Here is a 14,077-nt window from a genome sequence, read left to right as displayed (position 1 = left end):
ACAATTTTTCCAGTATAATAATAATAATAGTTATTATCAGTATTATCAGTATAATATTATTATCAGTACTGGGGATTGAACTCAGGTCCTTGTGTGGCTAAATCCCTGGCCCTTTCCAGTATTATTTTGAAGCAGTTATGGAAGAACTGGATAGTCCTGCTATTTTATTTCTGTTCAGAAAAAGATGAAACCATTACTTTTTACTGTACTTACTTTCTAGGTTTTGTCTGTAGTGTGAAAGCTGACTTTATGAAAGAAAAATTCTTATTTTGTGAAAAATATTTTTTGTCAATCAAAAACTTGGTCTGGAAGAACAATTTAGGTACCAGATGGAATACTTATGATGGGTGGGTGTACTGTATGGGCAAGTCAGACAGCAGCACCTCTCACTGAAATTCATTTGTAAGTGGTCTCAGTTTGCTTCTTTCTTTTATATAATTAAGAGGATTATTTTCATTTTTTTAGCAACTTGTCATTAACTTTATATAAAAGTCTGATTAAACCCCAGGTCCAAGAGAAGAACAAAAAACTGAAAAAGAAAAACACTTGGAAACCAGAATGTTCACTGCAGAGGAAGCTATCACCTAAGCAGCCAAAGTGGTGACACTGATGAAAAGTCTGAGACTTAGTAGACACTGATAATCCTTAGATAAACGATCAAAAGAAAAATCACACAGGGAGAAAAACTATGCAGATTTTGAATTAATGTTCCAAAACTCATTGTCTGCAGATAACTTTAATCAAGTCTCACTGGGATCTGTGAGAGAAAGTAAAAAAATAAGAGAATGCATTTTGCATACAAAATGTTAAATATTTCAGAGTCATACCAGTCTGTATAAGTCCTCTAACTTAATCATGTCAGCTGTGGAAGAGAGAGAAGCCTCAAACCACTCAACCATTCAGTGGCAAGAGTTGAGTCTAGGGCTGGGACCTCCTCACTCACTGCCGGAGGCTCCTCACCGCACACTGGCTCACTCTAGGTGAGTGGAATGTGCCTATGGCAGGCACTGCGCAGGCCTTGGGAGTATTACTTAAGAAAAGCAGCCCCTCCTACCTGACCCTGGATACTGGAAGACATTCTGCTGCATCTGAGGATTGATTGCAGTGCCAAACTGTCCTCCCATGTTTCCTGCCATTCCTCTGCTCACCATGCTGTTGCGGGTGGCCAAAGATGCTTCAGGATTTGCTGCCAGTTGTGAAAACGGGCTGGTAGAAGCAGGTGGAGTTCCTGGATTTGTACCATAGTTCGGTGGGTAGGGGAATTGCTGTGGAGCACCCTGAGGAAGACGGGGGTTCCCCATTTGAACTGGCAGTCCAGATGAGGGAGGGAGGTTATTCCCAAAGCTTTGCTGCCTCATGAGCATGGCTCGTTGCTGCTGTATTAGCTGCCTCTGTCGGTGCTGCTGGCTGTACAACTCCCGCTGACGCTGCGCCAACATCTGAGCATTCAGGGGTGGCTACAAAGGAGGAAAAATCCTTCACTTACTAAACTCATTATACGCATTACCGACATTGGAAAGCTGATAGGAAAAACACTGAGAGCCTGGGAAAATAAATATGTACCAATTATCATTATATAAGGCAAATTAAAACAGAAAAGGAACAAAAATTTTTAAAATAATAATCATAGGAGAGAAAATGAATTAAGTGTACTTTTCAGATTAAAAGTAGCTGAGAAACACTAAGATGATATATAACCGTACAGCTGCTTAAATGCAAATTCTTAAAGTGGAAAAAAACAGAAGAATCACAGAGAATATGTATTAGTTTTGTAATACAAGCCAAGAAAACTGCTAAGAGAAACATAAAAACCACAAAGATGTGAAAGAAAACGTACTCAATCTCTCCTATCCTATTTGACATTAGGTTGATAATTTTTTTTATTTCCAACAAATTTACTGTGTCTCTAGCATGGGGAAACTTAGTTTCCTTACTTGCTCACTGAAATCATCTACACCATTTTATGTAAATGAGTAAAATTTGACTATAAATGATTTTAATTTTCTTCATCATACATTGCCACATTCCCCAAATTATTTACAGTGAACATGTGTCAACTTTACAATTAGAAAAATCTACAAATACCACTAAAAAATAACCAGAAACCTAAAATCTAATGCCTAGAGAATTATCAATTAAATAGAAAATAATTAATTAGAAATAAAATAATAAACAATTAAAAACAGCTGTTTTATATCATTGCAGCCCAAGAATATTTTAGGCCTTAGGGTAAGTGGCTTAATAGCTATGATGTCATGGATGAGGAAGAAAATGGTAAAATTAGGTTGAAATCACTCTTCAGTTTAATGAGAAAAGTAACATGTCAATAAAGTGTTCTTCAGAAGAGGTCAATCATTTGATTATAACAAACAGCTCCATTACAATTAAACCCACCAACTAGATACAGTGCAATATGGAAGAAAGTGAAATATGGCTTTTTGTTATTGGTAAATTTTAGATATACATAATGATCAAATTCATCACAGGGAATATGTACCTGTACATGATACATGTTGTACAGGTATTTACTCCTTTTTTCTCCCCATTCCTCTTCCCTCCTTTTAACCCTCTTCCCCTCTTATTCACAGAAGCTTTGTTTCTACTTTTTATTCTCTTCTTTTTTTCCTTGTCCTTTCCTTTCCCTCTCCCCAGGTTCTCTTCCTATTTGAACATTTTCTTCCCATTTCCCAATATCTATTTACATTTTGGTCCTTAATTCCACTTTCAGTTTCTCACACCACAGAATTTAACTATGTGTGCCTGATTTATTTCACTTAACAGTATGGTCTCAAGGTGCATCAATTTAGCTAGAAACATCTCAAGCTTATCCTTTTTTATGGCAGAGTAGTCCTCCATTGTATAAAAAACCCCCATATCTTCTTTATCCATTCAGGTTAAAGGGCATTTGGGCTGTTTCCAAGATTTAGCTATTATAAACCATGCCACTACAAACATGGGTATGCATATATTGCTGTGGAATGATTCTTTTAATTTTCTTGGGAAGATACAAAAAGGGGAATAGCTAAGTCAAGTGGAACCCTTTTAGTTTAGTTTTTTTTTTTTTAACCAAAGATTGAACTCGGGACCTTGTGTTAGCAAGGCAGGTAGCAGAACCACTGAGCTAAATCCCCAGCCTCTTAACCTTTTAGTTTTTTGAGGACTCTTCACACATATTTCCACAGTGATTGCTCCAGTCTATACTCCCACCAACAGTGGAGGTTTCTTTTCTCCCCACATCCCCGCTAGCATTTGCTGGTTGGTTTCTTGATAATAGTCATTCTTTCTAGAGTGAGATGGAATCTCAGCATTGTTTTAATCTGCATCTCTCAAATGACCAGTGATGATGAACATTTGTTCAGATATTTATTTGCCATTTGTACTTCTTCATCTGAGAAGTATCTGTTTATTTCAGATGCCCATTTTTGAGTTGGTTATTTAAATTGGGGGGGTCCTGATATTTTTGAGTTCTTTATATATTCTGGATAGTAATTCTTTGTTTGAGGAACAGTTGGCAAAAAATTTTCCCATACTGTGGTGGTCTCCTCACTCAGTTGGTGGTTTCTTTTGCTGTGCAAAAGCATTTTAATAAGATGAGGTCCCAGTTGTTGATTCTTTGTGATATTTCCTGTGTGATTGGGGTTTTGTTTATAGTCTTTGCCTACACCAATGTCTTCAAGATTTCTACCTATTCTGTCTTCTAGCAGATTTAGTGTTGCTGTTTTAATATTTAGATCTTTGATCCATTTTGACTTTAGTGCATGATGGTGAAAGATATGGTTCTAGTTTTAATTTTCCATATGTGGAAAGCCAGTTTTTCTAGCACCATTTATCAAAGAGGCTTTCTTCCAGTGAAGGTGTCTAGCTCTTTTGTGAAGATAAGGTGGCTGAGTGTGTTGGAGTTGTTTCTGCATCTTCTAGTTTGTTCCATCGATCCTTGGGTCTATTTTTGTTTTGCCATACCTTGCCTTTTTATTTTTTAATCACAGTAGCTTTGTAGTATACTAATTTTAAGTCAGTAATTGTGATGCCCCCCTGCCTTGCCTTTGTTGTCCAGAACTGCTTCTGCTATTCTAGGTCTCTTCTGGTTCCAAATGAATTTTAGATTGTTTTCTCTAATTCTGTGAGATATGCCATTGGTACTTTGATCAGGATTTCATTAAATCTGTATCATAATTTTGGAAGTGTGGCAATTTTCACTATATTGGTTCCTCCTTCCCAAGAACAAGGGATGTCTTTACATTTTCTGATATCTCCTTCAGTCCTGATTTCAGAGTACTGTAGTTTCCAAAGTAAAGGTCTTTTAATTGATTTAATTAAATTGATTCCTAGGTATTTTATTTTTTGGATGCTACTGTGAAAGGCGTTGTTTCCCTAATTTCTCTCTCAGTGAGTTTGTTATTTGTGTACAGGAATGTTATTAATTTTTGAGTGTTGACTTTGCATCCAGCTATGCTACTGAATTTGGTTACTAAATTTAAAAGTCTTTTGGTGGAATTTTTGGGTTTTCTATGTAGATAATCATGTCATCTACAAATAATGATAATTTAACATTTTCCTTTCCTATCTTAATTCCACTAATTCCTTTCTCTTGACTAACTGCTCTAATGTCTCTAATTGAATAAAAATGGTGATAAACAGATCCTTGTCTTGTTCCTGATTTTAGAGTGAAAGTTCTCATTCTTTTGTCCATTTGTAATGATGTTGGCCGTTGGTTTGCCTAGATGGCTTTTATCAGATTGAGATAAAGACTATTCCATTGTTCTGTAGGATTTTTATGACAAATGATTGTTGAGCTCTGTCAAATGCCTTTCCTGCATCTACTGAGATAATCATATGGTTTTTGACCTTGACTCTGTTAATATGGTTTATTACATTTATTGATTTGTGTATACTGAAGTATCCCTGCATCCCTGGGATCAATTCTATTTGGTCATGGTATATAATCTGATTTGCTGCATTCTGTTTGCCAGTATCTTACTGAGGATTTTTGTATCTATGTTCTTAAGGGGACTGGCCTGTATTTCTCTTTTTTTGGTTGGATCCTTCTCTGGTTTTGATATTAGGGTAATGCTTGCTTCCAGAAATGAGTTTGGGAGCATTGCTTCCCTTCCAATTTCATTAAAGAGTCTGAGAAATAGCAATGTTAGGTCTTCTCTAAATTTCTTGTAGAATTCAGCAGTGAATCTGTCAGGGCCTGGATCTGAGACTTTTCTTTCCTTTTTTTGATAAGGCTGGCTAAGTAAGGGTTGGTCAATTTTATTTAATCTTTCAAAGAACCAACTTTTTGGTCATTTATTCTTTGTACTGTTTTCTTAGTTTCCACTGTATCAATTTCTGCTCTGATCTTTATAATTTCCTCCCTCATATAAGCTTTTGGCTTGACTTACAGTTCTTTTTCTAAAAGCTTGAGGCTCAATATTAGGTTGAGATCTCTCTCTTTTTTGACATGAGACTTCACTGCTACAAATTTACCTCATTAGGACTGCTTTCATCGCATCCCATAAGTTCCAGTATGTTGTATTGGCATAATCATTTAATTGTAGAAACTGTCAAATTTCTTCTTTAATTTCATCTGTGACCCATTGGTTGTTCAGGGGGGGTATTAATTAATATCCATGTGTTTATGAAGTTTTTGTGGTTTCCTTTGCCATTGATTTCCAATTTTATTGTGCTATGGTCTGATAATATTCATAGGATAATTTAAATTCCTTTGTATTTACTTAAGCATATTATATGAGTTAACATGTGGTCTATTGGAAAACATCCTGTGTGCAGCTGAGAATAATGTGTATTCTGATATTGTGTGGTGGAACACTCTGTAAACATGTACTAAGTCCATTTATTAAAAAATTTGGTTCAGTTCTGATTATTTCTTTTTTGATTTTTTTGTCTAGTTGATCTGCCTATATGCAACAGTAGGGTATTGAGATCACCCATTACAAAAGTATTAGCTTACTTAATTTTTCATATTCGCTAATATTTGCTTTTTTATAGATGGTTGTGGTAGGTTTTGGTGTATATATCTATCTATCTATCTATCTATCTATCTATCTATCTATCTATGACTGTTATCTCTTCCTTTTGGATTGTTCCTTTTACAAGGATGTAGTGACTTTTTTTGTCTCTCTTGATCAGTCTTGACTTGAAATCCACTTTGTTGGCAAACAGAATAGCTCCCTCTGCTTTTTTCTGGGTTTCTGTCACATGGAATATTGTTTCTTATCTTTTAGTTTATGAATTTCATTTTGAATTACATTTCTTGTATTCAGCATACTGCCTCTTGATCCATTCTTCCAGTGTGTTTCTTTTGATTGGTGAATTGAGACCATTTACCTTGACAGCTCACTTTTATTTTTTTGGTGGTACGAGGGATTGAACTCAGGACCTTGCCCATGCAAGGCAGGTGCTGGCACCATGGAGCTACATCCCTTGCCCCATTTACCTTGATAGTTATAAATGATATGTATTGACTTATCCTTGGCATGTTATTTTTCTGTTGTTGGTTCCCCTTTTCTCTACCCTCTGTTTAATTACTTGTCTTGCCTGGTGGATTCATTGTGGTAGGATTCTTAGAGTTCTAATCCTTGTTCTCTTTTTGGAATGTCCTTCAGAACATTTGAGAGTGCTGGTTTGGTGGTCTTCAGGTATTCTTTGTCATGGAAGCATCTTATTTCTCCATCAATTTTGAAAGATAATTTTTGTGGGGTACATCAGTCTGGTTTGGAGGTTGTTTTCTTTTAGGACTTGAAATACTTCACTCCAAGCTCTCCTTGGGTTTGTGTTGAGAAGTGTGATGTAATTCTGATGGGTTTTCCTTTTTATGTAATTTATTTTCTTTAACAGCTTTTAATATTCTGTTCTTGTATTGAATTTCTGGAATCTAACTATTATATGCCTTGGTGTAGTGTTTTTTTGGTCATAGCTAACTGGAGTTCTATATATCTCACTTACCTGTGTGTCAAATTCTCTTTCCAAGCTTTGGACATGTTTTGCCATTACTTTTGTGAACAGGTTTTTTAAAATGTTATTTGCTCTAGCTACTGCTTTTTCAATGACTCTTGATTAATCTTATTCTTTGAAACATCTATCAGCTGTTCAATTGATTTTTCTTAGTCCCTTGTAATTTTTAAGAAATTTTTCTTTTCAGGATCACTAGCCACACTGTCTTTTATACATGATATTCTCTGTTTACATTAGCTCATTCTGCAGAGTATACTTTCAATGGAATTTTTTTGGTACTGGGGATCGAACTTGGGACCTTGCACTTGGCAAGGCAGGTGGCGGAACCACTGAGCTAAATCCCCAGCTCAATGGAATTTTTAATCTCCTGGATATCTGTTTGAATCTGTTTCATGGATTCCATTTCTTTCCTATGTTGGGAGTTCATGGTTTTAATGATTTTCCTAAGCTTGTCTATATTTTTTTATGTGTATCTTCTCTAGAGTCATTAACCATATCTTTCCTTATGGTCACCATCTCTGTAGTTACCTGAGAAATTATTTCTGATTTGAGTTTTTTTCTAGAGCTTCATTCATCTGCTTTGTTAATTCTGCTGTTACCATATCAGAGAGTCCAGGCGGATGGCTTTCAAATTTTTCCCCCTCATTACCCCTTAGATTTGCCTTTTGTGAGGCTGAAGTCTGAGGTTTCATCTTGTTTAAATGCTTTTATATTTTCTACTTATATTTTTTCAGTTTAATTCTTGGGTTGATGCTTGTAAATTACTATGCCAGGTAGCTTTATTGCTAGTATTTAGATCCCTTAGAAAAGGACTGCTTCTCAGAGATGTCTTCCAGGTGTGGATGGCTTTTTTTTTTTTGCTATTGGGGATGAAACTCGGGTCCTTGCACTTGTGAGGCAGGCAGCGATAGCACTGAGCTAAATCCCTGGCCTCAAGTATAGATGGCTTTTGGGTTTTGAGTCTGTCCCAAGATCCTACCTCTTCAATTTTCTGATGGTGAGAAGTTGCTGCATATTTCACATAGTTCCTACCTAGCTCTTGGGAAGTGGCTTACAGTAGTGTTTATGACTCTTAGACAATCTCAGACTTGGCATAGTAAGAACAATTGATTAACACAATTATGTCACCTTGGCTCAGCTATAACAACAGCATCAAACACAGCCTAGAAAATGACAAACTGTGGTAACTATTAATTTGGCACCTTTAACCATATGAATGATATTTGCTGTTATTAAACAAAATCTAAAACAAACCAGAAAATTGTACACAGTAAATATGTCCTCAATATGATAATTTTACCCTCTGGGGAAAAAATTTAAAATGAGTTGGGGGAAAAATAGATAAATACCAGAGGAAGAGACTAGAAGCAAGGCTGGAGACAAAGGAAGATTTTCCAAACTTTGGGAAACCAGTGAAGAAATATGGATTTCTGATAGAAATTATCTTTATGTGAATTCCAAAAGTGGGATCATTTGCTTATAATATAATTATTCCTAAATACAATATAATATTGAGATTCACAATTTTAAGACAGAGGAGCCAAAATCTGGACCTGTCAAATTGCCAAGGTCTATCTGCTTGGAAGAGGCCTCTGCCAATATTTATGTCTTCTTTATGAAAAAAAAAAGTTTTGTTTGAGTCTTCTCTAAAATTCTTTCTCAAATGTTTGCATCAACTTAGTTAAGAGAGCATAAACAAGTAGGTGAAACAAAAACATTAAAATATGTATTGAAGTATCAGAAGGCCAGCTAGTTCTTTTTAAGTTTAAAGTTCCAAAGGCTTCATACACAAGGATCTTTACAATAAATACAAGTTAGAAAATACTGATTTCACACTGAGCAGAATGCACAAGACAGTTAAAACAGCTTAACAATGTTGTTGGGTTTTGATCAAGTTTCAGGTTTTATCTTACAATTTTATATCATATGAATTACTGGTACTATTCAAGAATAGTTATGAGTTTTCTACTTGATCAACTGACATCGTAAAACAAGAACAACAATAAAACAAAACACAGAACCTTTGATTTTTAGATCAAATCTCAGTAAGAGGTATTATAAACAGCTTATTAATTCATTCTAGAAGAAAACAACACTTCTAACATCATTAGAAGATCAGCTCACAGGCTGTGTCAAAGACACTCAAATTGACAGGTTAAGAAACACTGCCAAGGCTACAGAGCTCCTACCCAGGTCCAGCCTCACATTACCTGAGGTGTGATTTGCTGCTGCATGCCTGATCTCATATTAATGCCAACTGGAGTAGCTGCTGCAAACTGGTTCAAGATAGCTTGCCGATTTTGGTGTATCAACTAAGAAAAATGGAAATAAGGAAAGATCATATTTGTATATGCAAGCATAGCATGGCCTTATATAGCAACACAAACTTTTTATTGATTACTAAAAAGTTTTAGTGTTGTAGATTTAGTAACATCATTTCCCATGCTTATATGCCAAAAGACTAAGTTCTAGTACTTATTAAATACTGCCTTCACAGCATTAAATGTGGCAGAGCATTTAAAAGTAGAAAACACACATGAATACATACACACACACACACACACATATGCACATGTTTACTGTACTTACCTAAAGCATGTTAATAGTTATTTCAAATAAGTACAGTAATGGAAAAGGAAAGAGCAATCTCAGGTCTAAAACATTGTGAATAAAAAAGCAAGTATATAGGTAAAACATACATTCTGTGCAAAGTTCTGGGAGATGAAAGGAAAGCTGAAGTACTTAGACTGTATTCTCACTTGAAGGTACTATCTGGTGGGTATGTATTTGGAGAAAATCCAATACGATATCATTAGCTGGACAGAATTATGTAAGAGACAAATGGTCTGAGAAAATGAATTATTTATATAACTAGAAGAAGTAATTACTTTAGACCAGCATTTCCCAAATGGATGTTCTAAAGAACATTGTTCTGCAGGATATTAATAGATGTGCCAGGAAAATAGCATGCTGTGCTGTATGAAGTATTGGAAACGATGGGTTATACAAGGTGAAACAGATTTATTACTGCAGTAATTTTATGAGACTTTAATTGGCCAAACCACATTGTGCATCTGCAAGAAGAGTATATATTATTTATTATAAATCCCTTTTCCTGACTTTTAATGATCAACATCTCCCAGAATAATTTTCTGTAGAATACTTGTTTGAAAGATCAATCTAAATCTATGGCCTAGGGCTCCAGGTCACAGGCATACTTCATCTGGTAAAAAAAGAAGTATCCTTAGAAGTGAGATTTCACTGTAAACAATTTCACTGTAGGTGAAAAAAATTTCTTCCTTCATAATTTGATAAAAATAAATGGAGAAATAATAATAAAATATTAATACTATTTTTAAAAATTTAATTTTGGTAGTGGTGGGGATTGAACCCATATCTTACACATGCTATATAAGCACTTTACCACTGAGTTCTGTTTTTGAGACAGGTCAGTCTCAAACTCCTGGATTCAAGTAATCCTCCCACTGTTCCGGGCTTTATGCTATTTCATATTTATATGATACTTTAAAATTTATAAATTATACAGCTGGGTTGATGTTTTATTATACTACATATAAACTAGAAAGCCTATGAAAGATGAAAGAATCCAAAAAGCCATGAACAGTGATTAAATTTCTCATTGCGAAATAGCTCAACTCAATTCTAGTTTCATTTATTTTCTGACTCAGGTCAGAAAACTAACTTTTGAGAAAAGCCCTAAGATGCAAATATTGAAATTTCAACATGCAGGCAATGTTTAGTAGCATAGAACACAGTAACTGCCACCTCCTTTGTCCTTTAGTGAGTCTGTATGTATGGTGGGTGTATTCTAAGGTTTCAATTATATTCCAAGTGGTAGAACTGTCTATAATAAGCCACTTCCCCATTCTTTTATTCCTAAAGCTTATTTTACACCTTCATATCTAGTAGAGCAAGTTAACTTTCATTTTTCTTCAAGATTGTATTGTTTCTAAAATAAAATTAGTATCTACTTATTAAGTTCCATTTTGAGATTTTGTAGAAAATACACTGAATTTAGATTAATTTTGAAATGACTGTCATCCTTACAATAGTCTTTCAATTCGTGGATATATTTTATTTGAATTTTTTGCCTTTCAATAATGATTTTAATTTTACAAGACTTGCACAGTGAATATATTTTATAACTGTACTTTCTAGTTGGTGGCCGATAGCAAAAAGGACTGTCATTAATTTTTATTTCCTGTTTTTTTATCTAAACACTTTGCTGAACTTCTAATTTTTGGTTGCTTGCTTTTTGTTTTCAAGTCAGGGTCTTGCAATGCAGTTCAGGCTGGCCTTGAACTCATGGTGATCCTCCTGCCTCCAGCCTCTAAAGTGCTTGGGATTACAGGTGTGTGCCACCACATGTGGCTGAACTTTTCTATTCTAGATTCTTTATAGAGATTCTCTTGAATTTTCTTATCAGCAGACATCTATTTTGCATATGATTTTGTTTCTTTCTTGAGCATGCTATCTATGTTTCAAAATGACTTAACTCTTTCAGTACACTAATGGTATTCTTTCTTTCTGCCTACACTGATATCAATGTATTTATTTAAAATATGGAAGAAGAAAGGGAGCTATACCATCTCAGTTTACTATTTGGTTCCAAATATGAATTTAACTATGTAATTTCAGCAGTAATTTTTAATTTTTATTTTTTTCAGTACCAGGGATAGAATTCAGGACGTTGCACTTGCCAGGCAGGCCTGGTGCTAAGACCTAAATCCCCCACCCCTTAACTATATAACTTTAAACAGTACATTTAGTCTTACTGGGTGTATCAGGTATTGTTATTACTGGCTCATAGCTGTTACTCCTGCTGTCTTTGCCAGTGGAACAGGAAATGTTTGGCTGACCAAGCACATCAGTGGACTCTAGGGTCATGCAGGAATACTCTCAGTCAGTCCTCCTCAGCAACTTGTCAGGCTGCACATGTAACTCAGTTCTGGCCAGCCAGACCAGTGAAGTTTGTATTTCCCTCCTTCTTTTTAATGTAAATACTGCACCCTAATGGATTGTGCCACTGGAGCTCCGCCTCCTCCTTTTTTAGCAGTAGTGCTGGTGGTGGGGTAAGGTGGGCTGGGAAGAGAGCCTTCTAGAAAAAATGTCCTGGCTTTTGAAAAGAAATTCACAGGAAAGAAAGAGTCTTTTTTCCTGCAAGATAGTAACTATGACGTGCCAAGGAGTGTAGAGCAAAAAGATGAAAAGAACTTGAATCCTTAATACCATCACTGATACTCTAAAGTAACAATACCTGCACTTGCCTCTAATTTTAGATTGCCTTAATATCTTAGTTAGAATATTTTCTTTGATTTACTAATTTGAGCCCATCTTTTCTTCTTCTATTGTTGCTGTGAGTATCTTAACTGAAACACTAACTGAGGGAACCTGCTTCCAGATAGCCTTAAGTGAAAACCCTGTATCCACAGTGCAAGTGGAACTGGCCACCTCACTGCTGAAACAGCAGGGACAATGGCCTAGAACCCCAAAGGGAGGCCTGGATGATGTGGCTTGTTAGGAGGCAGTTATCTTTTTACTTGGCACTATAAACTGCTTTTGTGATCTGACATTTCTGGGAGCTCTTAACATAATTAGCCCCAAAGTCTGTTTCTTCCACTTGGTGGTCAATTCATTCTGTTGGGCTACTAAGGGCACTAAACTCGGGTTATGCCTCCAAGAGATTGAAAGGAAACAAAGAGCAGCAGCATTCTCCTCTCTGCATCTTGTTTTGAGACTGGGTCTCGGGCCTCAAACTAGCAGCGTTCTGCCTGCCTCAGCCTCCTGATTGCTGGGATCACAGGCGTAGGCCACCATACCAGGCTCCTCTCTATATCCATATCACAGATTTGTCCCCTGCAGGGCTATTCTGCTGCTGCTGAGCTGCTGCAGGAATGAAGAGAATCAAGAACAACTCTTTCATTCATTCATGAGCTTGACCTTGACCCTAAGCGTGGCCTTGCTCTTTGAATCTTTCATTTCAGACAGTATTTACTGTACCTCAGCATATAAAATGAAGAAATAAGCATACCTACACTTTCTTCTACTTTTTTGATTTAGCACTTAATCACATATTTCTTGCAGTGCGATTCAGCTTTTCAGGTAATACTTTTGCTTACCTCACAGTTGCCTGTATCTTTTACTCTTTGTATTTCTCATAGTACCAAGTACAGCCCTCCTAAATATGTTCAGTTAAAAATTAAACACAGAGAAACTATTAAGCATTTCTTATTCTTGTGTTCTCTAAAAGTTAATAAGCTATATAACAAGAAATAATTTATCTTCAATGAATACCTCAAAACAAATTTTGATTCCATCTCTTTATTTCTTTTCTTTCTCTTCCCTTTAGTCTTCTAGCATTTAAAAATTATTCCTTTCTATATTATTCTATTATTTAAGATTTCTTTTTCCTAATTCATCTCTTTCATCTTCTCATTCATCATTTCCCATTTTCTGGGTGGAATGGAAGTACATTTGTAGCACCTACTATAATGATAAATGTAATTTTTAATAGCTAGTATTTATTAAGTGCCTCAATATGCCAGCCATTATGCTGAGTTTTACCTTACTTAATCTATACAACTGCCCATGAGGCAAAGGAATTATTACTAGACAGTTTGTATGGATAAGTAATTAGCATTTTTGTTTTTTGTGACAGGGTCTCATTATGTAATTGAGACTGACCTGGAACTCACTATGCAGCCCAGGCTGGTCTTGAACTCACTGCGATCCTTCTGCCTCAGCCTCCCGAGTGCTGGGATTACAGAGGTGCACCACAACACCCGGCTAGTAATTAGCATTTTTAAAAGGGTAAATTATTTGATTTCTTTCTTTCTTTTTATTTATTTTTTTGGTACTGGGGATTGAACTTGGGACCCTGCACTTGCGAGGCAGATGGCAGAAACACTGAGCTAAATCCCTGGCAAAAGGGTAAATGATTTGATTAAAGGAGCCCACCTATGTAGGACAGAGACTTGAAACCAGAGCTAACTCTTACATTATACCACACTTCTTTCTAATGTAACTTATCTCCTTATGTTTTTTCCTCCCTGAATTTTAAAAGCTCAAGGAAAGTCCTTCCAAAAACCCAAAACAA

General features: G+C 35.8%; 1 protein-coding gene across 6 annotated transcripts in view; it reads right to left on the bottom strand.

The window, feature by feature from the left end:
- The window catches only part of Ncoa1 (nuclear receptor coactivator 1), a 268,563-nt gene that overhangs the window by 18,951 nt on the left and 235,535 nt on the right, over positions 1–14,077 (bottom strand). For all 6 annotated transcript variants that reach the window (XM_019204623.2, XM_019204626.1, XM_019204624.1 and 3 more), the window contains 2 exons: positions 9,171–9,272; positions 1,055–1,457 (listed from right to left, as the gene is read on the bottom strand). In XM_019204623.2, coding sequence (XP_019060168.1) covers positions 1,055–1,457; positions 9,171–9,272 — 505 coding nt within the window. The remainder of the gene's footprint in view (positions 1–1,054; positions 1,458–9,170; positions 9,273–14,077) is intronic.

The sequence above is a fragment of the Fukomys damarensis genome, unplaced genomic scaffold, assembly GCF_012274545.1.
Source record: "Fukomys damarensis isolate Sample0158 unplaced genomic scaffold, DMR_v1.0_HiC HiC_scaffold_2, whole genome shotgun sequence".
In the NCBI taxonomy this organism is placed as follows: domain Eukaryota; kingdom Metazoa; phylum Chordata; class Mammalia; order Rodentia; family Bathyergidae; genus Fukomys; species Fukomys damarensis.
This window is presented reverse-complemented; position numbering and strand designations above follow the sequence as displayed.